Consider the following 25939-nt stretch of genomic DNA (forward strand, 5'->3'; position numbering starts at 1 on the left):
TTCAACAGAATCTTGAGAGGATTCCATTAATACCTAAAGAAAATAGTCATGTAGATGGAACTCTAGGAAGTTGAGCCACATGGATTACCAGTATGTGAACTGGCAGTGATAATTGTGAGAAAAGCAAGGTTTATAAATTTTGAAGTTCTCCCTAAAAAGATACACAACTCTCTTGGTTTGGAGGCTAAAAACCTTAAAGCCAGCTTTATAAATCATCCAATTTAGGAGGGAACTTTTGACTTACAAATCAAAAGTTCTTCTTGACACACTTTTTAGGGAATTATATTTAGATAGGCATGTTTTCAGTGAGCAGGCTGAAAATTAGCTAAAGATATTGAACACTTTCCTTTCTTTAAAACAATCTTCTGCAGATGTATGAATTACATACTTGATTCAGTTAACTTGGACATATTTTCTGCCATCATGCCCTCCCTACCACTCCCCTCCTCTTTCTTTCGTTCTTTTCTTTTGTACCACGGATTGAAACCAGGGCCTTAGCCATTGAGCCACGTCCTTTTTGTGTTTTATTTTGAGATGAGGTCTCACTAGATTGCTTACAGTCTCACCAAGTTTTTGAGACTGGCTTTAAACTATGATCCTCCTGCCTCAGCATCCTAAGCTGCTGGGATTACAGTCATGCACTACCATGCCTGACCTCTTTCTTATATCAGGAGATACTTTCTTATATAGACTGAATGCCCTAGAATATTGTGACTGTCAAACAGTCTTTTTAAGTCATTATACCCTTGTCATAAATGCAGTTATTCAGTGATTGTTCCAAGTTTGCCTCACCTATACTTGACCTTCTACCTAAAACTTAACCTTACTTTTTGTGTTAGAAATACTGTGTGGTTTGGGGAAATAGCCATTAACTTGGGGGTTAAAAAACAACTAAGAATTAGAATGAGAAACGAAATGCAATCAGAATACTATGTGGTTCAGCTATGAACAGTACTTACATTATTATAGTAATTATAATAATTATATTCTTAATATTATATGCTTACATAATTATTATATTAACATAAAATTATTAATATTCCTGATATTAATATTATTGATTTAGTCAAACTGTTTTCCCACGTGGGAAGCATCTTGCCATTAGAAGAAAGTAGATAGCTAAAGTTAAAACACGAACAGTTAAAAAGAGTGGTAAATGGGTAGGAGGGTTGGAGTAGTGCATTGCTGTGCCCCCCTGGATTTTATTTCGTTTTTTTTTTCAAAAGCTGTGTATTTTGATACAGATGAGTCTGTTGTTGTTTTTGGGGTGGTAATGGGGATGGAACCCAGGGCCTTGTGCATGCTAGGCAAGCACTCTACCACGGAGCTTCAGCCCCAACCGGATTTTGATACAGATGAAAGAGAAGGCTCAGACAGCAGAAAGAACTAAAAATATGGATTTTTAATTAACCCCAGTTGCGTTTTTTTCATTAGATGCAGATTGTTAAACACACACATACATAACTTAAAAAAAAAAAAATTCTGGGGGCTGGGGTTGCGGCTCACATGGTGGAGCTCTTGCCTGGCACAAGCGGGGCACTGGGTTTGATCCTCAGCACCACATAAAAATAAATAAAATAAAAGGTATTGTGTCCCAGCTACAACTGGAAAAACCAACCCAATCAAAACGTTCTTTTGAATGCATCTCATTTCTTGATGTTATCCCCACAATGATGATGTTATCACTCTACATCTTTGACTACTAATTATTTATCAAATAGCATAATGAAGTCAGTACTATATCCTGAAAATCTGATATTATTATTATTATTATTATTATTAATATCTTAACTACTTATAAGAAACACTACCGTAGATTTTTTTCTTCTTCTTTTTTCTTCTCTTTGCAATCATTGTTAAGTATGATGATAAGATGATAGAGGTGGAGCAGTGGTTGGGTGGGGTGTTTTTGTGAGAAAACTAGCATTGATTTAACTTGTTAAGTGGACATTTTTTTGTTTTATGGCCAGCTAAGGAAACCTGGAAGGGAGAGAGTGTTTTGGAAAGGTTTTATTGGTTTATTGATAACTGCTAGGAGGAACAAAGGTAGCATACTTGTTCTTCCATTTAACTTTGTCCCTTATTAGAACCCAACAAGTTTATTAGTCCAGAGAACATTCCAGTTTGAAATTCCCAAATAATAATAATTATTAAAGCTTACATTTATTGAATGTTAGGCTCCAGGTCCAAAGAGCTTTTAAAATATTGCCTCTTTTAATCTTCCCTGCAATACCATGAACTCTATGTATAAGATGAGGATAACTTGTTTTTTTTAAAAGGGGAAGATTAATGGGTACAAGGTTTTCTAAAGGCAATTTGAAACCACGTATTAAAAAAACTTAAGATTTTATTTTATTTTATTTATTTTTTGTACCCGAGATTGAATCCAAGGGTGCTTAATCACTGGGCCACATCCCCCAGCCACCCTTCCCCTGCTTTTTTTTTTTTTTTTTTTTTTTTTTTTTTGAGATAGGGCCTCACTAAGTTGCTGAGGCTGGTCTTGAACTTGTGATCCTTTTGCTTCAGCCTCCCAAGCTACTGGAATTACAGGCAGATGCCTCTGTACCTGGCCAAAATCTTAAGAAATTTATACCTTTCCTCTTAGCAAATTGGTGTGTGTCAGTATTGGTCTTATAGAAGCCGTTGGAAAAGGATTCAAAGATGGAGATAACTTTATTGCTATATTAGTAATGGTACCAGGACAGCTTAAATTCTACTATGAGAGACTGCTTAACCTTGGGGAGAACTAAACAATGGAACATTATGCACTCTGGGAGAATAAAGATGCCAAACTCAGTGCCTTATGGTAACTTTCACAGTATGTTAAGTGAGGCCTAAGAAAGCAGACTTCAGAGTAGTAGGGAAATAGAATTTTAATTATTTGTTTTTTAAAACTAATGAAAGACTGAGAGAGAGACTGTGTGTGTGTGTGTGTGTATAATGTTAATGTTAATTATAGTTGCTTCTGGATGTGAGATTTTAATGATTTAAATTTATTTCTTTACTTAACTGTAATTTTTTTTTAATTCAGCAAATGTTTATAAAACTGTATCAGTTGCCAGCCATGTATTTTCTGAAATGATCATGTATTTTTTTGTATAGTTAAAATTTGATGGTATTTTTGAGGAAGAAAATAGTAATTTGGCAACTTTTCCCCCCCAGTAAATGATTAAATCAATGACTTGATTTTTAGTTATTAAAGTGGCATGTTCAGTTAAATGGAAAAATCATTTTATTTGTAAGACTTAATTCACAAAATATACAGAATAAAATGAGGGGCAAATAAAAGTGAGGGGCAATAAAACTTCAGGGCAGAGTGCTGAAGCAGTCTGCCAATATGATCCTAATAAGGATTATTTTCATTTGTATGAAATGTAAGTCATCTCTAAGAGCATTTCTTCATGTGGAGGAAAGATGTTGATCACATGCTCTGCATTACTTTTATTTGAATCAGAAATGAAGTAAACATCAGTTTTAGTTATAAGTAGCCATGTATGCATATTTAAAATTTTTTTTTAAATTTCAGGCAACTGCAAGAACAGCAACGACAGAAGGAGATGGAAAGGGAAAGGCTGGAGAGAGAAAGAATGGATAGGGAAAGGTTAGAGAGAGAGAGGCTCGAGAGGGAGCGAATGGAACAAGAGCAGCTGGAGAGAGAAAGGCAAGAACGGGATCGGCAGGAGCGCCTGGAGCGGGAGAGGCTAGAGCGTCTGGAGCGGGAAAGGCAAGAAAGGGAACGACAAGAGCAGTTGGAAAGGGAACAGTTGGAATGGGAGAGAGAGCGCAGAGTATCAAATGCCGGTAAGGAGCTATGATCTATTTGTTCTTGCACCAAGGTTGGATGTGGTTCTGTGTAATCTTACATTAGGATATTTCACATGTGAGATGCTTATTAGCATTGAGCAATACAGTTTGAAAGTATGAAAAACATGGCTCAGTTACTGCTTTAACCTTTTCTTTTTATTACTCTTATTGCTTAGAGACTTAAAGAAGGCTCCTGGAAATTTTTATCCTGGCATTCTAAATCTTCTAAGCTCCTTATAAATTGGCTATTAAAGTATGAGTGTTTTTCTGGAAATTTTTTTATAAAGGATGAATTTGGAAGATCTTTCCCTCATGAAATTGCTCAACTCATATCAAATAATGTACCTAGTTTTATAGTACCATGCAGTAAGAAATTTCGGCCAGGTGTTTAGCATGCACCTATAATCTCAACCAATCAGGAGGCTAAGGCAGGAGCATCACCAGTTCAAAGCCAACATTGACAAGTTAAAGAGACCCCATCTCAAAATACAAAGATCTTGGGATATAGTTCAGTGGTAAAGCACCCCTGGGTTCAATCCCCAGTTATCATACCCCCTGCCAAAAAAAAAGAAACTATCCTAATGGTAGTCTAAAGTTTTTGAAGAAGGTATTAAAGCAGTAAATGAAACTGTTCTAAAACTGACTAGTTATTTAAATATATTTTTTAGTATTTCTGAAAATTATTGAAAATTACTAAATTTGATGGAATTTTTGAAAGTCATAAGGTTGAGATATAGCTGAAAGTTCAAGGTATAATAACATTCATTGTAGGATTTAAGAATTTTAATTCTTATGACCTATATCAAAAGTCCCAGTATGGGTGGTTATATGTTGGTTGGTTCATTTATTGTTTAAGTTAAATCCATTTGTTTTTAACTGCCTAATTATTTTTTGGAGTTTGGGCTACCAAAACAAAACTTATACAAATAATCATTGAATTAGGAGGTTCCTCATTCTTTGTAGTAAATATTTTGCCAGTCTTTATATTTGTCATTTTTTTAAAAAGCAAACCAAATTCTGTTTGTGGAACTAGTCATGTAATTTTAATGTCCTTTTTGTGGACTAAATAATAAAAATTAAGACTGCACTATCCTTTTTTTATAAAGAATAAATTCATCAATTTAATTTATTAATCTACTTAATAGAGAAAAGAAAACTTCATCCTTTTCTGGATCTTAAAATGTATTTATAAGTGAAAGTTTTCTTGGGTGAAAGCTGTTATTTGTATATGTGCCTAATTCTCTGGTACTAACTGTAGTCTACATTTATACATTTTGTCTGATTGCTGGTTTCGTGGCTTCACTAGCTCCCTTTTTCTCTCTTCTTTTTTTATCCTGTCTTTTGCTGCTGCTTTCCACCTTCTGTCCAGCTCCATCTTCAGACAGCTCCCTGTATAACGCTCCACTTCCTGAGTATTCCAGTTGCCAGCCTCCTTCAGCACCTCCTCCATCATATGCTAAAGTCATCTCAGCTCCAGTGTCAGATGCCACTCCTGATTACGCTGTAGTGACTGCTTTGCCACCTACTTCCACACCCCCTACACCACCAATGCGACACTCAGCGACACGTTTTGCAACATCTTTAGGTTCAGCCTTCCACCCAGTTCTTCCCCATTATGCTACAGTTCCTCGTCCTCTGAACAAAAACTCTCGACCTTCTTCTCCTGTGAACACACCCTCTTCTCAGTCTCCAGCTGCGAAGCCCTGTGCCTGGTCTACTTCCAATTTCTCGCCCCTCCCTCCATCTCCTCCAATAATGATTAGCAGTCCTCCCGGCAAAGCTACTGGCCCAAGGCCTGTCCTCCCTGTTTGTGTTTCTTCTCCTGTGCCCCAAATGCCTCCATCACCAACAGCACCGAATGGGCTGCTGGACTCAATAGCATACCCAGTGTCTCCACCGCCTACCTCAGGGCCAGCAGCGCCACCGCCGCCGCCGCCTCCACTGCCTTCCCTCGCATCACTCTCACACTGTGGATCTCAAGCTTCTCCTCCTCCAAGCACCCCTATTGCCTCAACTCCCTCATCCAAGCCCAGTGTTCTCCCTTCTCCCTCTGCAGCTGCCCCTGCCTCTGTGGAGACTCCTCTAAACTCTGTGCTGGGAGACTCCTCTGCTTCTGAGCCAGGCTTACAGGCAGCCTCTCAGCCGGCCGAGACTCCAGCCCAACAGGGTAAGGCCTTCCTTATTGCTGCTAACAACTAATCACTTGAAAGTATTGCATAACTACAAATATAACTGCCTAGAAGAAAGGGTAGGGTGGTTTTAATAATTGAACATCTGTGTCATGTGACTTTTTTAATCTGAAAAATTAAAGGTAAAAGTAATTTTTGTTCTATTGGGTCAGTTGTATTGGGGTGATTGATGGGGAATTCCCATATTGAACTAACTAGCTTTTGGTATCTTCTGCAGTATCATAAAAGGTGTTTTCTAGTGTTTACACTTCACTAGGAAGATTTAACTTGACCCTTTTGATCTACCACACCAAAAATATATGATTTAAATTGTTTCTATTTACTTTCTGATACAGACTTTATTTAGTGTCCAACTGTAGTTATAAGATAAACCATCTTGGAGGTTCCTTTGGAGCTGTTTTGTTCTTGGGCCCTTTTCATGTTGGCCTGTCCTGTGTTTGGTTTCCCATATTGGATTTTCAGGATGGCTGTCACCTAGACCCTAAGGAGCATCCTGACTTTCTAGAAAGGGGTAGTGGACTTTGTACGTGATCCAGGCTTACTTGAAGTAGTGGTGGGAGAGATGATTGAGAGAATAGCATCTGATACAGTTATTTCCCACTCCTCCTTAACACACACTTTACTGTGTGGCATCAGGGGAGAGAGGATGGAGAGGATATAATTTCTTAGTGTTTATTATTTACAAATACAGAAGGACCCGGTTCTGTAAGTAAATAAGAAGATACCTAACAACCCCCATCCCCACGAGATCTTTAGGTTTAGGATTTAGGGAGGAATGCAGAGAGGATGCTGGAAGAGTATTATAATCCGGATCTAAATATACCTCTTCTTTAAAAATTGTAGTTCCTAATTAAAGTAATAAGGTTGTTATTGGTCTGAGTAGTTTTGTTTTTATTAACATTAGCAATGAACTAGAGAGACAAAGCAAACCTGATGAAGCTGACCTGTCCACGTGCTCCATTCTCACAACTCATAATGCTGCACAGGACAACCTGTTGTTCTGTGCTCTACGGTGAACAATTTATGTTTTCTGCTATACAACTGTTCAGTCTGAAGAAGTTAACAGTTACCACCCAGTGTGTAAATAGGACTTTGTTTTTTTAAAAAATGAAAACAAAGGATCTGGGGTTGTAGCTTAGTGATAGAGCACTTGCCTCACGCATGTGCTCAATCCTCAGCATCACATAAATAAATAAAATAAGGGTATTATGTCCCTCTACAACTAAAAATATTTTTTAAAAAATGTAAACAAAAACAAAACCAAAAGAATTTTATTTTAAACCTTAAGGGAGAGATTTCTACTGGTTCAGTATTCTGATATTAAAGTCTTGTTCACTCCCTTTGTGATTTTACAGGATTTGAACACATTTTATAACCATCTCAAAGGCCAAAACAACTCTGAACTTCACATTCTATATTATTTAATTATTTCTGAGAGTTACTTTGCAATTTTAAGTTCCCATCAGTGATGTTCACCTCTGCTACATGTGGGATTTAAATATAGAATATATTTTAAGATACTGAAGCCTGGTACTCACTTCTCATTCATATTCTTAGTCCACTTTGTCTATAAACAATAAATAAATATTTGAATTCATTATAGTAGATAGAACACACTATCTTAACACCTAAATTTACATGGGTTGTTTGGATTTGTTATTATAAATAGTACTACCTATCACCAGAGATACTTATTTGGCATGCTTAATTCTCCCAAATTGTACAAGCATTTATTTTGCTTATTTTTGCACTTCTGATGGGGGAAAATTTTTAATTAGGTGATCCATTGCATAGTTCTATTACTAAAGATCTAACATTAAAGTAAGTATTACATATATACTTTGGCTTTATATTTTAGTATCTTTTAAAAACCAATCTAGTCTCTAAACATAATAAATTAAATCCCAAGCATACCAAGTATTTGATTCAACTTAATTTACCATGGCATTCTATTTACCTATACATGAAAAATATTACTTGACTCTTATTGATGGTCTTTCTTTAACATTTCTTCCTTGCAGGTGTTGTTGTCTTGGGACCACCTGCACCCCCACCTCCCCCACCACTCCCACCATGTCCTGCTCAGGCCTCAGCACTTCCTCCTCCCCCAGGACCACCTCCACCACCTCCACTGCCATCCTCTGGCCCTCCACCACCCCCTCCTCCTCCTCCACTTCCTAATCAAGTGCCCCCTCCTCCACCACCACCTCCTGCCCCTCCCCTCCCTGCATCTGGATTTTTCTCGGGATCTGTGTCAGAAGACAATCGCCCTTTAACTGGACTTGCAGCTGCAATTGCTGGAGCAAAACTTAGGAAAGTGTCACGGGTAAATATGTTTCCAAATTACTGTATTTTAAAAATGTGTATCTTATTTCTAAATATCTAAAATGCTGGATATATTCTAATTTTACAAACCTTGTGTTATTAACTTCATTGATTTAAAAATCAGAATAGTTAAAATTTACAGAAAAGTTGTAAGAGTGGCATTAAGGATTTCTGTGAACCTATCATCCATATTTATAGAGTTAACATTTTATCTGTATTTTCTTTTTGTGCGTTTCCTTCTTTACACACATTATTTTTATCTGAATGATTTGAGAGTAAGACAGAAACATCATGCCCATTTCCCTAAATATTTCATTGTATATTTTGTAAAAACAAGGGTGTTCACCTACATGACCATAGTGTAATTACCAAATTAGGAAATTTTACATTGATAGAGTATGATAGTCCACAAGTGTATCCAAATTTATTTTAATCTATGACAGTTGCTCAATCTTTCTTTTCAAAATTCTTGACATTTTTTGAAGCTTTTTTTAAAAATGTTTTTATTATGTTTTTTAAATGACCTTCTATTTTGACTTATTTGAATTTTCCTCAGTGTTACATTCAGTTTATGCATTTTTATAAAGTTATGGCCTTCTCAGTGGTAGTGTACAGGAAGATGTGATATTAGTAATGTTAACTTTGATAAAAATCTCCTTTCATATATAAATTAGTACTGTTCACTTTGTTGGTTCTTAAGGTATAAAAAATAATATTTAAGTAGTTTTTAAAATTAATGTTGACTGTCCTATTTTTAATGCAGTATATTCCTGAGCATGATTGTCTAACATAAGGAATTATTATGTGTGTGTATTCTCTCTCATTAAGATGGAAGATGCCTCTTTCCCAAGTGGAGGAAATACCATTAGCATGAACTCGGTCTCATCCAAAACAGATACAGGTCGTGGAAATGGACCTCTTCCTTTAGGGGGTAGTGGTTTAATGGAAGAAATGAGTGCCCTGCTGGCCAGGAGGTGAGAAATTTTATTATAGTGGATATGTCTAGAATCAAGAGGAATTTGCTAATTTTATTCTGGAGATAACTAGAGAAAAGGAATTTTTATATTAAGAGTTAGATGATTTTTTTTAAAAAATCATTTTGCTGTCTTTCTAGGAGAAGAATTGCTGAAAAAGGATCAACAATAGAAACAGAACAAAAAGAGGACAAAAGTGTGAGTGACAAAAGTGTAAGTGAATAAAAATAGTCTTGCACACCTTAAATATGAAATTCAAGCACAGCTCCTTAGAAAAACATGTCATGTTAATTTGAACTTCACAATTAGTTCGAATTTAGAGTTGCTTATTTTTAAATATGCATATCTTTGAAATGACTTGTTTTGAGTATTATTTACAAAATTTAAATGGCATTATTAAAATGAGTGACTTGGAATTATGGAAGAGCATTGAAGTTCAAACCTATATAGAATCAGTTGTATTGTTTTGGCCACCTTTAAATGAGTGAATGACCTCTTGCTAGTTTTTTCCCCCTGCCCCCCATCTCTTAGGCTCTCACTTTCCTTGAATTAATGTAAAATGAAGAATTTGACTAAATCAGCAGTTTGTCATCCCAGGCCCCACCCCAGTTCAGCTGTACACACTTTCCTTTGTCTGTTCTGTATGTTGGTGTTCAGCACATAATTGTTTTCCCTGCACCATTTGACTGCCTTTCATGCCATTCCTCAGCTGTCTGGAATCTGGCTTCATAGTATTGGCTAGGGCAGGTTCTCCATGAGAGTAGTCAAGAAAGGAGCTGTGTGAATAGTGGAAGGAGGGGAATGTTAGGAAGGTGCGAAGGAAGATGCTGAAGTTGGAATGGAAGGGAGAAAAGATAGATGAAGGAAATAGTGGGGAATGGCATAAAGAATATGGAAGGGGAACATGTAAAATGGTAAATCTGTATAGCAATGGTGATGTGACATTAATATATATATTTCTGAATATTTAGGAAGAGTCAGAGCCTGTAACTTCTAAGGCTTCTTCAACAAGCACACCTGGTAAGTCCAGGAAAGATATTTTAACCTTTATAAATTTTCCCTAAATACTACTTTCTAATTAAAAATATCCCATTTCCCATGTTTGAATCAAGTGACTACTTGGTCACTAAGATGTTAAAGTTCTTTGTTCACGCTTGAAAGCATTGACTTTTTTTCTCTGCTTTTTGTATTCCTAGAAGCCACTGTTGTTTTCTTCCTGGTGTTGTAAAATCTGTTAAAACTCAACATTTTTCTCATAATTGTCTTTTAAAGTCATATTTTTTACACATCTCTGTGTATTGTTGTCCATGATTTGAGGTTGCTTGCTAAAACAAGAAAAATACGTTATTAGACAATGGGAATGTTTTTAATAGTTCTTTAAGGTAAAAATTAAGTGAGCATATGAAAACTGCATTCTATTTTCAAAACATTCTCAAATTGAGAAGGTTGTCATTTTTAACCATTCATTTGGATGTTGATAACCAAGGAAATAAAACTTCTAATTTGTAAGCTAAAAATTCTTAAGCTTTTGGGAAATATTTTTTAATACAGTAAAGTTTCTGACATTGATAATGCTTGAACATAGCTTATATTACTTAGACTATTGACAACATATTTTACTGGAAGTACTTAATAATATTCCATCCAAGATGGGAATATGAGATTGTTACATATTTACATATTCATCTTTGTATTTGATCCGACTAAGAACTGAACTCTTTGCCTCCTTAACTATTTTGGAATGAAGTAACATAAATAAATTTGATAAATTAATATCCACAATGGTCCATTGAAGCCATTATAGAGAAATATCTATATTAATTCCTACATATTTGATTTAGAGACTACCAGCTGCCTTTAGAATTTCATTTTTAAAACATACTTTTGTTTTTGTGTCATTTCTATTTATTTTTGTTATTTTTTGTTTTGTCTCATAACAGTAGTCTGAATTATAAATCAGAATTAATTATATGTACCGCTATTAGAACCATAGATAATTTAGAAGTAAACCATAGAGTTACAGAATCTTTAGAAAATATTAGAATCATAAATTCTCTCCCTAGAGGGAAAAATCATTTTTATACGAATTTCCTCATAATTTGAAAGTGTTCCTGAATTCCCAGAAGGTTATCCATGGGCCCCAGGTTAAGAACTGACCTTGCCTAACATATATTTCCTGATTTCAAAAACAAAAAACTAAAGCATGAGTTTTTGTGTATATTTGCATGTGTATGCCATACATATAAAATATATCTACTCCCCCCCACGTGTTTCATTTAGTATTTTTAATTGGCATTGTGTCAGACACTTCATAGGCCAAAAGGAACTGAAAGATAAAGACCTGGAGCACAGAAAACTCTAATCCAGTTGAGAAGGATGAGCTACACATGAGGAAAATTAATCTTTTATAACCATATGTTGAACATTAATGTGTCAGAGAGGGAAGAGATTTTATGTGGAGCTACCTGGGTCATTGTTACATTGTAGAGTATTTGGTTTGATTGAAAGTAGGGGAAGGAAACAGAGGCATGGCGTTCAAGCCAAGCAAAGAGAGACCAGGAGATAATAACTAGACTCACCTGTCTACAATTGAGAATTCTTTTTGAGTAGTATAGGACAAGTGAGTTGAAAACAAAAAGGTTGAGGGTAAAGCTCAGGAGTTGAGGCTTTAGCCTACACATATTGGGTTGATGTGTAATGAGCTGGAACTGTTTTTAGCACATTAAAGTGGCACTTGTGAGTATTGTGACATAGAATCAGGGAGGAGTTAGAGAAACCAAATGGGAAGCTCTGCTAGTGCCAGTAGAAATCCAGTGTTTCCAAAGACCCAGCCTCTGCTCTTCCTCCTGAAACACACATAGAACCCCTTAGAGAGGATGGCCTTATTTCCTGTGTGCCACAGAGCCGAATAACTCTTCCTCACAGCCAGCTGAGCCTGTTTAAGATTAAAAGAGGGTTGTGGTTTGGAATGGAGAAAGGACCTCAGCCAGTGGTTAAACGGTAGCACTCACTGCATCTTATTCACTTTGGAATTACTTTCTTGTCTTTCTACCTTTCTGTTTGGTGACTGCCCTCATGACTGTTCCCCTCCCTGTTCAAGTTGTCCCTCAGTTTTATTCAGAACTTTTCACCTCTAGGGCTGGTGTGTTGAATGTGTTTCTGATTCTGGCTGTCCTGGACACCATCTGATTATTTGATGTTCCCCAGCCACCTCTGGATCTTGCCACTACTGTGGCAGTCATTGAGAGAATATGTTAGATACTAGAATATAAAAGAAGAAAGAAAAAAGTATTGTGAAAAAGGAAAGAGGTGATTAAATGATGATAATGCAAGATTAGTGATGACTCTAGGACACCCAGATAGATGCCTTCTCATAGCAGAAATCTAGAACCAAAAGCTGTTCTTCCTGTAAGAGTTCTCTTTTAGTTTTGCATATAAATATTTTGAAGAGACTACCCAAAAGCTACCTAACGCAGTGCAGAAGCCAGTCGAACAACTAGCTACATTGGAACTCAGAACAGTTTTATAGTTAAAACTATGTAGCAAGATCACAGTTCATCTTAGACTTGATTCCTTTCTTCCATGACAAAATCTCATTTCTCATTTTATCCAGTCATCCACTGAGGCCAATGACAGCATCAGTGTGTCAATCAAATTAGAAAAAAGTTCAGAACACCATAGGCAACCAACCAGTGAATCACTACTTAGCATCTTATAATGAGAACTTAGAGTTTACTTATATTTAACCGGATTATCTGCTAACTCCAGAGAATTGATTAAGAATCAGGGAAATATAATAGAATTAATTGTATGATTCTGAAATTTATTTTGAGTTGTTTAAATATTTTTACCAAGAGGACTGTTTGGATTTTGATAAAATGCTGAAGTACATGAAGACATTACAGATTATGTTTTTATTTTACTATTGGCACTAAAAATAGATTAAAATAGTATAGATACTATCTCATTCTAATTAACTATCGTAATTAAAATTTTTATCCCTTTCTTATATGTTTATTAGGAAAACTTCTTACCATTTGGTTTATAGAACTATAATACTTACATTTTACAATCTTAAGTTCTTTTAGAGAAATATCTACTTATTACTTTCTCCTTATTTTAAGGTCTGAAACTGCATGTTAGAATCCTTATTTATTAATGTTTAGGATTTAAGTAACATTTTTATTTATCTACAATATATAAAAACAGGGGGACATTTTAGTATTTTGTTGTTTTACAATAACTCTGGAAAGCACATAAGGCATTTAATAACATTTGTTCCTTACTTTTAAAGAACCAACCAGAAAACCTTGGGAAAGAACAAATACAATGAATGGCAGCAAGTCACCTGTTATCTCCAGGTATCAATTTTTTCCTAAGTTTTATATTACATGTGTATCTAAAAAGAAATAAATGCAGTTGTATTCTAGAAAGAATTTAATTGTAGATTGGAAATTGTACAAAAGGAGCACATAAAATAGTCACAGTTCATCTTCTATTGGACAACCACTGAGCTCAGTGTATTTTTACTAGTGAGTACCTGTTGAATTTTACCCTGTATTTATTAACCAGATGCTCTGAAATTTTAAGAATAGTTTTATCCCTCCGAATTATTTATTTTGAAAAATTAAAACTATGGAAAGCTTGAAAGAATGCTTCAGCAAATACTTATATATCCATCACGTAGGTTCACATGTTAACATTTTGCTACGTTTAACTTAATTATATACATATCCATACTTTTCCCCCTTCTGAATAGTGTAAAAGCAAATTGCAAATTAAGTGCTGCTTCACTCTAAATATTTTAGCATTCTTCTGAAGAACCAGGACTTATCCTGTGTAATCAGAATATCATTACAACCCCAAGAAGTTTAACATTGAGCCAATAATATCATCTTATATAATATATATTCACATTTTTCATTGATCCAAATGACATCCTTCATAGGGTTTTTTTTTTTTTTTAACATAATTTTTGGAAGAAACTTCTATATTTTAAACTGAAAATTAGTTGGAGATAAAAGACTATAGTTTATAACAACAAAATAAAACTTAAAATTTTGAATTTATGAAATAGAAATTTGCTATCTCAGTTGAAACTTATAATCAAGTTAGAACAGATAGTGCCCAGAAACTACCACATGTGAGCATAGTCAAGCAAACTAAGTATTTCTTAGTTGTCATACTTGATAGTCATGGCTAAATTTAAGTTATGGGTCTTGAACATAGAAATTTTTTCTTGGTTATGAAACAGTTTAAAAGTCTCATATTTTTTCCCAGACAAAAAAGATATGTATTTAGAGACTTTTTAACTTTACTTTCTGAGCTACCTGCCTTATTTTTTGCCTCATAAAAAGCAAACTTGACTCTAATTATAGAAACCTATTAAAGAATAATAAGTACAAAGATAGACTTCATATTATCACAGACCTGCTCTACGTTATCCTAAATCTAAATTTGGATTTAGCTTTGTGTGGTTCTTTCTGATGGCAGGAAAGAATATTTGGTGATGACACAATTATTTAAGCTCCACAAAGAATCCAGGCCTTTTTGAATGTATAAAAGCTTTTGGTTTGTAAAATCTGAAAGATGGTTATATTTAAGTTCAGAAGAAAATGAAGGGAATTGCTTTTGGAGAACATGTTTTTTCAGTAGAACAGAAAAATTGAACATTATGTTTCTCAGATACCTAACTCAAGAGGTGACCTTCTATCATATCTCTAACAGTTACAGTTTTTCTTCAGTATAACATTAGGACACCTGATTTATCAAGTATGTAACAGAACAGGGCTGTGATGTGTCATTGGTCCTTTGAAGATCTAAATTGTGACAGAGAAGAGTCCTTTCCCTTTTTTTTTTTTTGCCATTAGCCTGCATTCCTATAGGAATGACAGGAATCAGACGAGTGAGCTTATTTAGAACTAAGCCTGAGTTGATGGTTAAAGTTGTATCTTGGAAGGGACATGAAAGAGAGGTTCTCCAAATGGAATAAGTTCTTTAATCTGTTTGGTCTCATTTAGTAAAGAAAAAATTTCTTTGATTTTTTTTTTTTTTCTCCAGACTTTAAAAGGAAGTTTAGTAAGTGCTTGAAAGATCACCATTTTGAAAATGTTTTATATGGATTAGTTGAACCTTGGTAATCATGTTCCAACTCCATTACATGGTTTCCCTCCCAACCTTTACCAAGATAGAAATTCTGACATACCTGAATATTTCCTGACCTCTCTTGTACTACTTTTGATAGATTAGATACATCTACCATTTGTATGTTTAAGACCTACATATATACATGTCTTAAAGTTTCACCGAAACCAGTTTTAAACGTTAGAATATTTTAAAAATCTGTTTAAAAGGCAAAGAATGGTATTGCCATTCTAAGTTATCTCCCCTGTTCTTTCTGAAGCAAGTACCTTGGCCATTTTATGTTTATATGTCTAATCTTCGCCCTGTAGTGAAAGTACCCATTTCTCTTTGTAATATCCATGTGAATATTACGGTAAGATGAGTTAAATAATGAGATGCTGCATTATGCTAAATTTATTAAGTGAAGATGTCAGGAGAGTAAAAGTAAGAATAATGTTGTAAAAATGTTTTAAATTATGACTAAAACATAACATTGGAAAATTTGAATTATTTCTATAGCTTTAATTTAAGAACTTACTGATCTTGGGACTAGGGAGTGTGGTTCAATGGTAGAGTGCTTGCCTAGCATGGGCAAGGTCCTGGGTTCAATTCCCAGCACTACACACACAAAAAGAACCTTATTAATCCTTGTATTCATAATAGGGGAGATGTTCCTGACATACCTGAGAACAGTTTTGTATAGTTCAAAAGCCATAATGATTTTGAGTCTGTTGGTTAATATTCACTGTAACAGAATTTTCTTTTTGTGTTTTAATACTGGTAGGTTTTACTGTGCCTACAGCCTACAAAAGTGCCACTATGTAAATATTTTTAAAATTTTTTCTGTAATTGTCAAGTAAATGGTATCCTCACATAACTAAGATAAATCTCAAAATATTTTTTAATTGAGGAAAACAATTATTTTAAGAATAACAGATTCCTTTAATTCTTGTTTTCCTTGCTGTATCTAAAAAACTTAGAAAGCAGTAACATCATGAGGATTATTTTTTTAAAGTTCTATTATGTATCCCTTTAAATGGTTTTCCCCCTTCATAGACGGGATTCTCCAAGGAAAAATCAGATTGTTTTTGACAACAGGTCCTATGATTCCTTACACAGGTATCATCCTGCTGTGACTTTGTGATTTGAGACTTTTAAATAACATGTTCAGGATAGGGCTGAGCTTTTTCTACCTGGATTGGTAATCACCACAAGGAGGATATTTAGGAAGATTGAGTCTCTCAATTTTAGCTGTATTTTGAACACTTCAATAAAAACAAAAACCCGCCATTACTTTGAAATCAAACTAGGGTGAATATAAATGGTAAACATCAGAAATACTAGAATGGAAATCTAAGGCCACATATATTGTCTAGGTTATTCATAGCTTTAACATTTTTTGTTAAAAGGTTGTTCTGTTCATGATTATGAGACAGGCTTTTAAAGTGTGGAATAGAAGATCCTGTGCTGGTTGTTACTGGAACACAGGACAATATTATAGCCACAGTTGTGGATATTCTTTGAGAAAAATCTGTTTCCTAGGTACTGTGTAGTAGATTGAATATCTTTAATAACCTAAAATCCTGAACTGACTTTTTTCTAGGGTGTGCCTATTATGCCATTTTTTTAATGAAGAAAACTTAAGATGTGAATCATTTAGGGCTGGGGTCAGGTGTATATAGTTTGCATGCACATGCCCACAGACACACCAAAGGGTAGGTGTGGGGGGATAAAACATCTGTTTTTCAATGTAAAATTTTGTTGTTGTTGTTGTTTTAGTTGTAGGTGGACACAGTACCTTTATTTTATTTTTATGTGGTGCTGAGGATCGAACCCAGAACCTCATGCATGCTAGGCGAGTGCTCTACCACTGAGCCACAACCTCAGCCCCTCAATGTAAAATTTTGACAGTGAAATACCAAGCACTTTTCAGCTATTTATAGAACTTGGCAGATTGTAGTACAATTGTTTTATAGGCAGGTGTCTAGAGTCAACACTTTCATAAAACAATATAATCCTCTGAGAAACCCTTATATTTTGTTAGTAATTATGTTGAAGACATGGGATTAAGAAAACATTAAATATATTCATGTTATCATATGTGTCTGTTTTGTAAAATACACATCAAGTTTACTGAAAAACATAATAGTATATAGATGGGGTGTCTATGATTAGGATTTCTTTAATCAGACTGATCAAATTCCTATTAAAACTATTTTCATGTTATGAACAACATATTTGATAATTTAGTTTTATCATCTAGTCTTACCTCCTTAAAATGTTTATATTACAGTAACAAAATAGTTTTTCCTGCTTCATGTTGAAATGGAGTAATTGTTCTGAATAAAAGAATTATTAAGAAAATTTGCTGTGCTGGAATTGTGGCTCAGTGGTGGAGTGCTTGCCCAGCACGCATGAGGCACTGACTGGGTTCAATCCTTAGCACCACATTCAAAACTAAATAAAGTCATTTTAAAATCCACTTTAAAAAAAATTTTTTTGCTAGAAATAGAAAAATAGTGTTTAACAATGAAATCTTCTGCTTCTTTCACACATAGTACTCCAGAATAATGTTGAAAAATCTTTAAAAAAAAAAAAGTGGTGATTACATCTTTCCTTCAGTATGAAAGTTCCCCCCTTGAGTTAATTCTCATGGTGGTGGTGGTGATGATAGATTGCATGTTAGCATGAATTAAACTTTATAAAAACTGCATGTTTCCACAATTGTTTATAACACAATTTTTCACTTGTTTAGTAAATATATATTTATAGCATACTGCTCAGAAATGTAGCATATTATAGTTTTTCACATAAAATTTCAGAGATATTTATTATATAACTTAAGAGAAAATAACTAGCTAGGTGTGCCACTAAATGTGATTAAAAGCAAAACAGTAATTAATAATTTAATTCTGGAGAGCAGGAATAGATAGCATGAGTATATGAAATGCAGTTTGTCACCCTTCAGGAATATTTACTAGAGGGTCAGGCATGGCAGCATGTACCTATAATCCCAGTGACCGAGTAGGCTGAGGCAGTAGGATCACAAGTTCAAGGCCAGCATCATCAACTTAGTGAGGCCCTAAGCAACTTAAAGAGACCCTGTCTCAGAATGAAAGATAAAAAGAACTAGGCATATAGCTTGGTGGCAGAGTATCCCTGGGTTCAATCCCCAATATCAAAAAGAAGAATATTTACTAGACTGGACTCTACACAAATATTAGGACTTACGTACTGTGAATCTCAGTAAATCTTAAGTGACTGGAATTAAGTTGTCTCTTTAGCATAGTAAGGTGTGTCCTCATAAGAGGAAAGGAAATATTTCATACAAATCTTATCCTCTCCAGTGCAGAACTCAGTGCTTATTGAATGACATTATCAGAAAGTTGTTATTTTCCTTTGTTTCATATAAGCAGATGCCTAATAAAGTATAATTGATTGGCCTGTTCATAATAATCTTAAGTAATAATACATTTGGGTATTAAAACAAATATACTCACTATTTTGTCTTCATGAACATTGAATTAGAATTTATAATGTTGAAAAGTTGTGTGTGTGTGTGTGTGTGTGTTTCAGTTCAGATTTGTAACTCTGCTAACCCAGAAATAAAGGAGAATTTCAAATAAAACTCCAAGCTTTCTACTGAGGGTTTTTCTCTTATTGCCAGAATTGGAGAGGGAGCCATGACTGATTTATTTGGTGCTGAAACTTTTGCTTAAAATATGCCTGCTCTCTAAGATTTGTCATGTAAAATTTTTAATAGAAGCTAAGTTTTTTAAAGTATATAATAATTGATCATTAGTTTCTTTCTGGCATTTCCTTGTTGGACTTTTTTTTTTTTTTTTTTTTTTTTTTTTTTTTTAAGCCATGTAAGTTTTTAGAAACATTTAGCCTGAAACAGCATTCAAATGATGTCTCCATAAGAAATAGCCACATAGACAATTAGATATGAATAGACCTCTAATCTAATTTATCCTTTCTTCCAACATTGTTTGTTTTAGTGCTAGAAATGGAATAAAATAGAAAGAAATGCTTACTAAAATGTTTTCTTCCTGCAAATGGTGGCAAAGAATTTGTACACAGATGTATATTAGAATGAAATATTCAAGTTCTTATATTTTTCTATTTATTTACTGGATATTAGTAGATAATATAAAAATTTTAAAAGAAGTATAAAACAAGATTGTGTTACTTTACTTTGACCTTGGAAATTTCATCTGGCCTCTTCATCTGTCATGATCAAGATATGACTTGTTACCTGATCACCTGCCTCATGCCCAAACTGTCTTCTGCTCTTTACTGAAGAAATCTCAACATCTTGTCATGTTTTTCTAGTTTATAAATAACTAAAAATAGTGAAAAAAAAAAATTGTTTTCTGTTCTAATCAGTCTGTGATCTTTGACAATTAACTTTTTTAACAAAATGTGTTTTATTTAAGAAATGTGTTTAAATCTAGTGTTGGGTTGGTAAAGTTAGTTATTTGTGAGCTCGTAATATCATAAGTGTTGTTTACCTGTCCTGGAAATTGCATTTGTACAGACCAAAATCCACACCCTCATCACAGCCCAGTGCCAATGGAGTCCAGACAGAAGGACTTGACTATGACAGACTGAAGCAGGTGGGTGCTCTCCTATACTTTATACTGGTTTCTTTTTAAAAGGTATCTTGTATGTATGTAAGTGCATTGTGTGTAATTGTAAGAAAACCATGGGCTTCTACTTCCCCTTATCATATTGGGAAAAGTGGACTCAACAAACCTGATTTTGGCAATAATGTGAGGAGGTTAACATTCTCATATACTTCTACTTTCTAAGAGGCACTTGGGAATACAACTCAAAAGCCATTGACTCCAGCAATTTCATGTCAAGGAGTTTATGCAAGTAAATTCATGCAAAGTATTGTAGAAGTATACAAATACATAGTGGGGAGTAGGGGTTCTGTAGCCATTAAGGAATCTCAGTTTAGGATATTTAACACTTACCTGTCTGTGTTAGGTTAAACAGGTAACAAATATGTGCAGTTACCTCAGTTTTTTAAAAGAAAAATACTTACCATGTTTTGGATACATATATGCACTATATTTAATACCTGTGTACACAGGGAGGAGTTACAGGTGATAAGATTACAACTTTTAAAGTGTTTTATTTCTAAGAGGTGAAATAGTTTTTTTCTGATAAACCAAAATTTTAAACTGAAAAGCTACTTGAAATGTTAAATTGAGTTATGTAATTTGAAAAGAAAGCATGTAGTTTTTGATAATCAAGACCTTGTTTTGCTTTGTATTAAATGTCTTTCATTTCATGAGAATGCTTTAACAGACCATTTGCACACATTTGAACATATAGTAAATTCTTAAATTACCTGAAGTAGTGGAGTAGAAGGGAAATAGATTTGATTTGGGGGATTATTTGAAGATTAATCTGAATAAATGTACCTATTAACTCCTATGATAACCATTGTTTCTTGGTTTCCTTGTTATTTTATACATGAAAAGTTTTTTCTTTAATGAGCCTTAACAGAGCAGTGTAATTTTAAACTAATCCTCCCAAAGATAGTTGTTTTTTCATCCATTTAGCTTTGAATCAACAGTTCTTGAAGAAGGATATCACCCAGGGCATCCCTGTTAAAACAGAAAGAAAATGTAGGCCACATACATATTTTAAATTTTTCTGGTAATATTTTTAAAAGGGTGAAATTAATTTTAATTATTACTTGACCTAATATATTTGAAATAAACTCATTTCAGTGTATTGTCAGTATATTTTGGAATTCTGTTGAGTTATTTCACGTTATCTTCTTCATGCTAAGTCTTTGAAATCTGGTTTATGTTTTAGACTTAAACACAGCACATATCATTTCAGACTAGCCACACTTCAGGTGCTCAGGAACTATGTGTGGTTGGTACCTGCTGTGTTAGCTGGTGTGGGTCCAGCAGAGTTCTGTCCATCTTCATCTCTGCTTCATTAGACCAGCCCCTGAAAAATCCTAAATGCCTTCTAGAAGAAACCTAGATTATGTGAAATACTGTTTGGCAGCTGTGTTGACTTAAGAAATTCCCATACTTCAAATCAGCAACCAGTTCGCCAAGAGCTGAATGTCTAGTAACATATTCCTCCTTGAAACTTCTTTTATATGTGACGTCTCAGACTTCTTCCAGAGGACTATTACCTTTTCTAGAAACTGTTTGAATCATATCTTTTACTGTATGACAGAGTAGTTATTTTAGTTTTAGAAAGCATTTTATTTCATATCTTGCTAGGCTAGAAGAAGCAAAGATTGGGAAAGGAGAAATAGTAAAACAAAATTTACCAAAGTAAGTCTTCTGAGAAATAGAATTTGGATTCTGGAAACAAAAAATGGCTCATCCCATTTCTTAACATTCTTAAGATTGTATATGAGTAAGAAATCTTTTAGTAGTAATTTCTCCCCTTCTCCCCCGCCCCTGGTGTTTTTCTCTAATATTTTAGGACATTTTAGATGAAATGAGGAAGGAATTAACAAAGCTAAAAGAAGAGCTCATTGACGGTAAGTCTTAAGTAAATTTGCTACCTGTTTAAAATATTAAGAATAAGTGTGTTTAAGAAAATGCAAAGAAAGAAATTTTTATTACTTGAAGGCAGTAACTTTTCCATAGTATCCAGTTCTTTTTTTTGGCTTAGGCTGTCGGGGAAGAACTCACTGGCTTATAATGGAAATTATTTGTAAAAATAGGAATAAACAAGATCCTTAAGTTTCACATGTTGTCTGTTATTTGAAAAACTGGGCAGGCAAATTTTTTCTCTAGGTTACCTCTACTCATCTATCCCTCTGTCCCCTTGGTGTTGAGCCCACATAATCAGGTTTTTTGTTTTTGTTTTTGTATACAAAAAGAGGAAAATAAATAAATATACATTTTAAGAATTAGTACCAACTTTGGTAATAAAACAAAGATCTATATAATGAAAGCTTCAAAAATCAGTGTACTGCTGGGCATGGGTGGTACACACCTGTAATTCCAGCAGCTCAGGAGACTGAGGCAGGAGGATCATGAGTTTAACCTCAGCAACTTAGCAAGGCCCTGTGCAACTCAGCAAAACCCTGTCTCTATAAATAAAATGCAAGAAAGGGCTGGGAAATGTGACTCACTGGTTAAACACCCCTGGGTTCAGCCCCTGGTACCAAAGAAAAGGAAAAAAAAAAAATCAGTGTACTGTATTACTGTGAATTTGAATACAATCCTTAAGATTTCTTGAGAATGAGTTATGAGTTACTCATCTCTTTTCACCTTATAGTTGTATTTACTTTCAATCCTTTTTCTTTCCAGCAATCAGGCAGGAACTGAGCAAGTCAAATACTGCATAGAGAAGCAAACTAAGGAGAGATACAGAACTTTTTAATCTGGAGAGAAAAAGAAAAATTTCCTAGAAGTCCCCTACCCTTATCCCCACCCCCAATGATTTTATGAGCTGTAAGAAGAAAAATGGAGACAACCAGTCAGAAGGAGGGAGAAACCAACATCCTCTGAAAGCTTTCAGATATTGTGACTCTGGCAATCAGCTATTTCCCTCCCAGTTTGCTGCTTTTTTCTGACCTTTACCACAGGATGGAAGAGAGTCATGTTCCTGTTAACAGTTATGCAGAAAATACTAAACTCATCAGGCAAGATCACCGTGCATTGAAATATTTTCATGTTGAGATAAAACTGCACATTTTCCACAATCCATTGCTAAAATAAAGAGGAGAAAGGCTTAATGAAGTTTTTTTTTCCCCCCAAGAGAGTGCTGATGAAGAATTTAGCAAGTTCTGCTATTGTATTGTAAAATGTTTCTCTCAGGTTTGTCTTCCTATCATATTTGATATTCCATGAATAATTGAGATCAGCCCTGTGTAGGTTAAGATCATAAACTGTGGAACAAATGAAATTGTATTTGCTTTCAAAGGGTGATATTTGTCAGAAAGTGTCCTAAAAATGATTGGTCCAGCTTGAGGAATTTTAGAATGATAGGAAGTCTCTCGAGTTAGCCTTCATGCAATTTTGTAGTTTAAAACATAAAATTCGTCCAGAATTTAAAGATTTAGATGCCTTCCTAAATTGTTACAATGCTTTACCAAATCTATGACTTCTACATAACACAAACCAGTGGTCAAATGTAAAACAATATACTGTAGATTTACTGTAGGTTTTCAACCTTTTTTAGATTTATGCATGTGGACATTTTTATAATGTACTTACAGTCACCACAATGTTAGCTTTTTTAATTGCAGACAGTAATGCATGTCACTCTAATATGTAGTGGCCTTGTCAAGGCTGAGTCCCAGGGAAAACATTTTGTAGAATATAGGGGAGTGGGAGGAAGGGAAGGAATAATTTTTTTATTTAAAGTTAATTTCTGCACTAACTTTTTCCTCAGTTACCTGCATGAATAGTAATGAGGAATATTTTGTGACTTTAATTGGTAAATATGTTAACAAAACCAAGTACTTAATCTTTTACATCATGTCTTCAGCTATTTGTATTTTAACCAGTAATTTCAATGGTCTGAAACATGATTCTGAGTTTCACATGAATTAAATCTTATTGTGGAACTTAAGAGTTTGATCACTGAATTGGCAGTTATTAATACCTAGGTACCCCTGCAGTGATACAGGTGTTCAGGTACATGTTCCTGATGATGCAGCTGCTTTTGAATTTTGTTATGTTGAAATACAAGAAATAACAATGATGGCAGCAATTAAGGTCACAGAAACTATTAGCTAAAGGGAAATCCCATTGAAGAGTTCTGTAGTTTTCTTTTTAACAAAGTGAGGACTTAGGTAGTGGGAAGGAGTAAGATACTCTATTACCACCCTGTGTTGGGTGTGGGTGGGTGTGCGCTTGCGTGCTGTGTGTGTGTGTAATCCTCTCCCTTCTCTTTGAAATTGGTAAGATTAAAGTAGGGCAGAAATTCTATATGTTACAGTGATAGTTTTCTGGAAAATTTAGGAAATCATCCATTCTCCAAGCTCTCCATCTTGTTTTATGCTTGAGTTGTTATGTGCCATAATTGCTTTGAAATCTCTTATAATCAAATCTTAAACTAAAAATTGGAAGAAATAATCCACCTTCATCTGCTTTCTAGATTTTGTACATCCCAGTTATAAGACAAAGCTTATTGAAAACATTAATTTTCTAAATTCTGCAGATTTGCAGTTGTTACCACTATAGAGAAGTTTGAGGGAATTCTTTTTCCTTGTTAAAATAGTTTCTGTTTCTGTAGAAATTTCATTATTAGATTAAACTGTGATGGATGAGCTGTCATAATTCAAGTAAACAGTTCTTTTTTCTATCAATTATTCATTGTCATGTGATAGTAGTAAAGGCATTAAAAATGCAGCAAGCTTATAAATTATTATTCTCTAAAAGAAACAGGAGGCATTTTCATCTTTATTTTTGTTCTTTTAGTTATGCAGACACTTTGACAATATAAATGTTTATTTCCCCTATTAAATTTGGTCAGAAATCCTTTTAATTTTGTTAGGTAAGTTAAATAGTCTATAGTGGGTAGAGTACTAAGGACAAGTGGCCCAAAGTAAGGTTAAAAAACTAAAATAAAATGCTAAATCTTAAACTGGTTTATGCACTAAACGTTTTGTGCCTTGGTCTAATTAACATAATGTCTGTGTAAAATGACAAAAAAGAACCAGTGTTAAATCATGTTATATTTTCCATCATTGTGCATTATCTCAGATTGCTAAATGTATTCCTTCCAAAAAGTTTGATTGAATTACTCTACACATATGCTGTCATATATGACAGTCCTGTTGTTAGAGATTTCAGTAATTAAAATGGGAAACAAAAGCTTTTTTGCTTATCAAAACTATGTTCCTTGGAACCACATTATTATGATGGGTTTTGTGCTCTTATACATTGGATGTCTTAAGCTGAAGTACAGTTTAGGGGATCCCTTCTAATTACAGGAAGGTACTGCTTTTCTCAACACTGTGATCTGACCTGTGACAAATCTGTACTATACACTATGTAAATGGCTAACAAGTCAATTGCAAACAAACTGAATGTATAAATCTTAGTGCTGGTGCTGAAATCTCTTCAGAATAGTCATCATGATTTGAAAGTTTGTTTTAAAAATTTGCAGGCATCAAGTGTCAATCAAAACTGAAGATGAAACATAATGAATGTTGAATTCTCATGCTGTAGGTGTACTTCCTTCTTAGATTTTTCAGTTCTCTGCTGTTTTTACAAACATAACTGTTTCATTTAAATTTCCTAAGCGCTAACTTCATTTGTGCGATTGAAATAAAATTGCAGTATATACATATTGCTCGTTTGTGACACTTAGATGATCTTCTGAAATAATTGTTTTCTAAAATATAAGTTGTCCTGGATGTAAAAAAAACAAAACAAAACAAAAAACCTTAAGAGTTCAAGATTTCACTAAAGTTTACATATCACTATTTATATATGTTACTGTTTAAAGATTTCAAAAACATCAGAAATACTAAGTAATGTCCAAAGGGAATATGTGATAATGTATTTACTTTTGTTT

At 34.2% G+C, this 25939-nt stretch overlaps 1 protein-coding gene across 10 annotated transcripts in view; it reads left to right on the forward strand.

Annotated features, from left to right (window-relative positions):
* Enah (ENAH actin regulator) overlaps positions 1 to 25711 on the forward strand; it is a 137890-nt gene extending 112179 nt beyond the window's left edge. For 2 of the 10 annotated variants that reach the window (XM_047520223.1, XM_047520225.1), the window contains 11 exons: positions 3527 to 3801; positions 5174 to 5972; positions 8019 to 8319; positions 9147 to 9292; positions 9433 to 9505; positions 10264 to 10312; positions 13587 to 13653; positions 16472 to 16534; positions 19956 to 20034; positions 21884 to 21941; positions 22720 to 25711. In XM_047520223.1, the coding sequence (XP_047376179.1) occupies positions 3527 to 3801; positions 5174 to 5972; positions 8019 to 8319; positions 9147 to 9292; positions 9433 to 9505; positions 10264 to 10312; positions 13587 to 13653; positions 16472 to 16534; positions 19956 to 20034; positions 21884 to 21941; positions 22720 to 22757 (1948 nt within the window). In that variant the 3' untranslated portion in view covers positions 22758 to 25711. The remainder of the gene's footprint in view (positions 1 to 3526; positions 3802 to 5173; positions 5973 to 8018; positions 8320 to 9146; positions 9293 to 9432; positions 9506 to 10263; positions 10313 to 13586; positions 13654 to 16471; positions 16535 to 19955; positions 20035 to 21883; positions 21942 to 22719) is intronic. The other 8 variants (XM_047520230.1, XM_047520231.1, XM_047520227.1 and 5 more) reach the window with 5 other exon arrangements.
* The last annotated feature ends 228 nt before the right edge of the window (positions 25712 to 25939 follow it).

The sequence above is a fragment of the Sciurus carolinensis genome, chromosome 12, assembly GCF_902686445.1.
Source record: "Sciurus carolinensis chromosome 12, mSciCar1.2, whole genome shotgun sequence".
Lineage (NCBI taxonomy): Eukaryota > Metazoa > Chordata > Mammalia > Rodentia > Sciuridae > Sciurus > Sciurus carolinensis.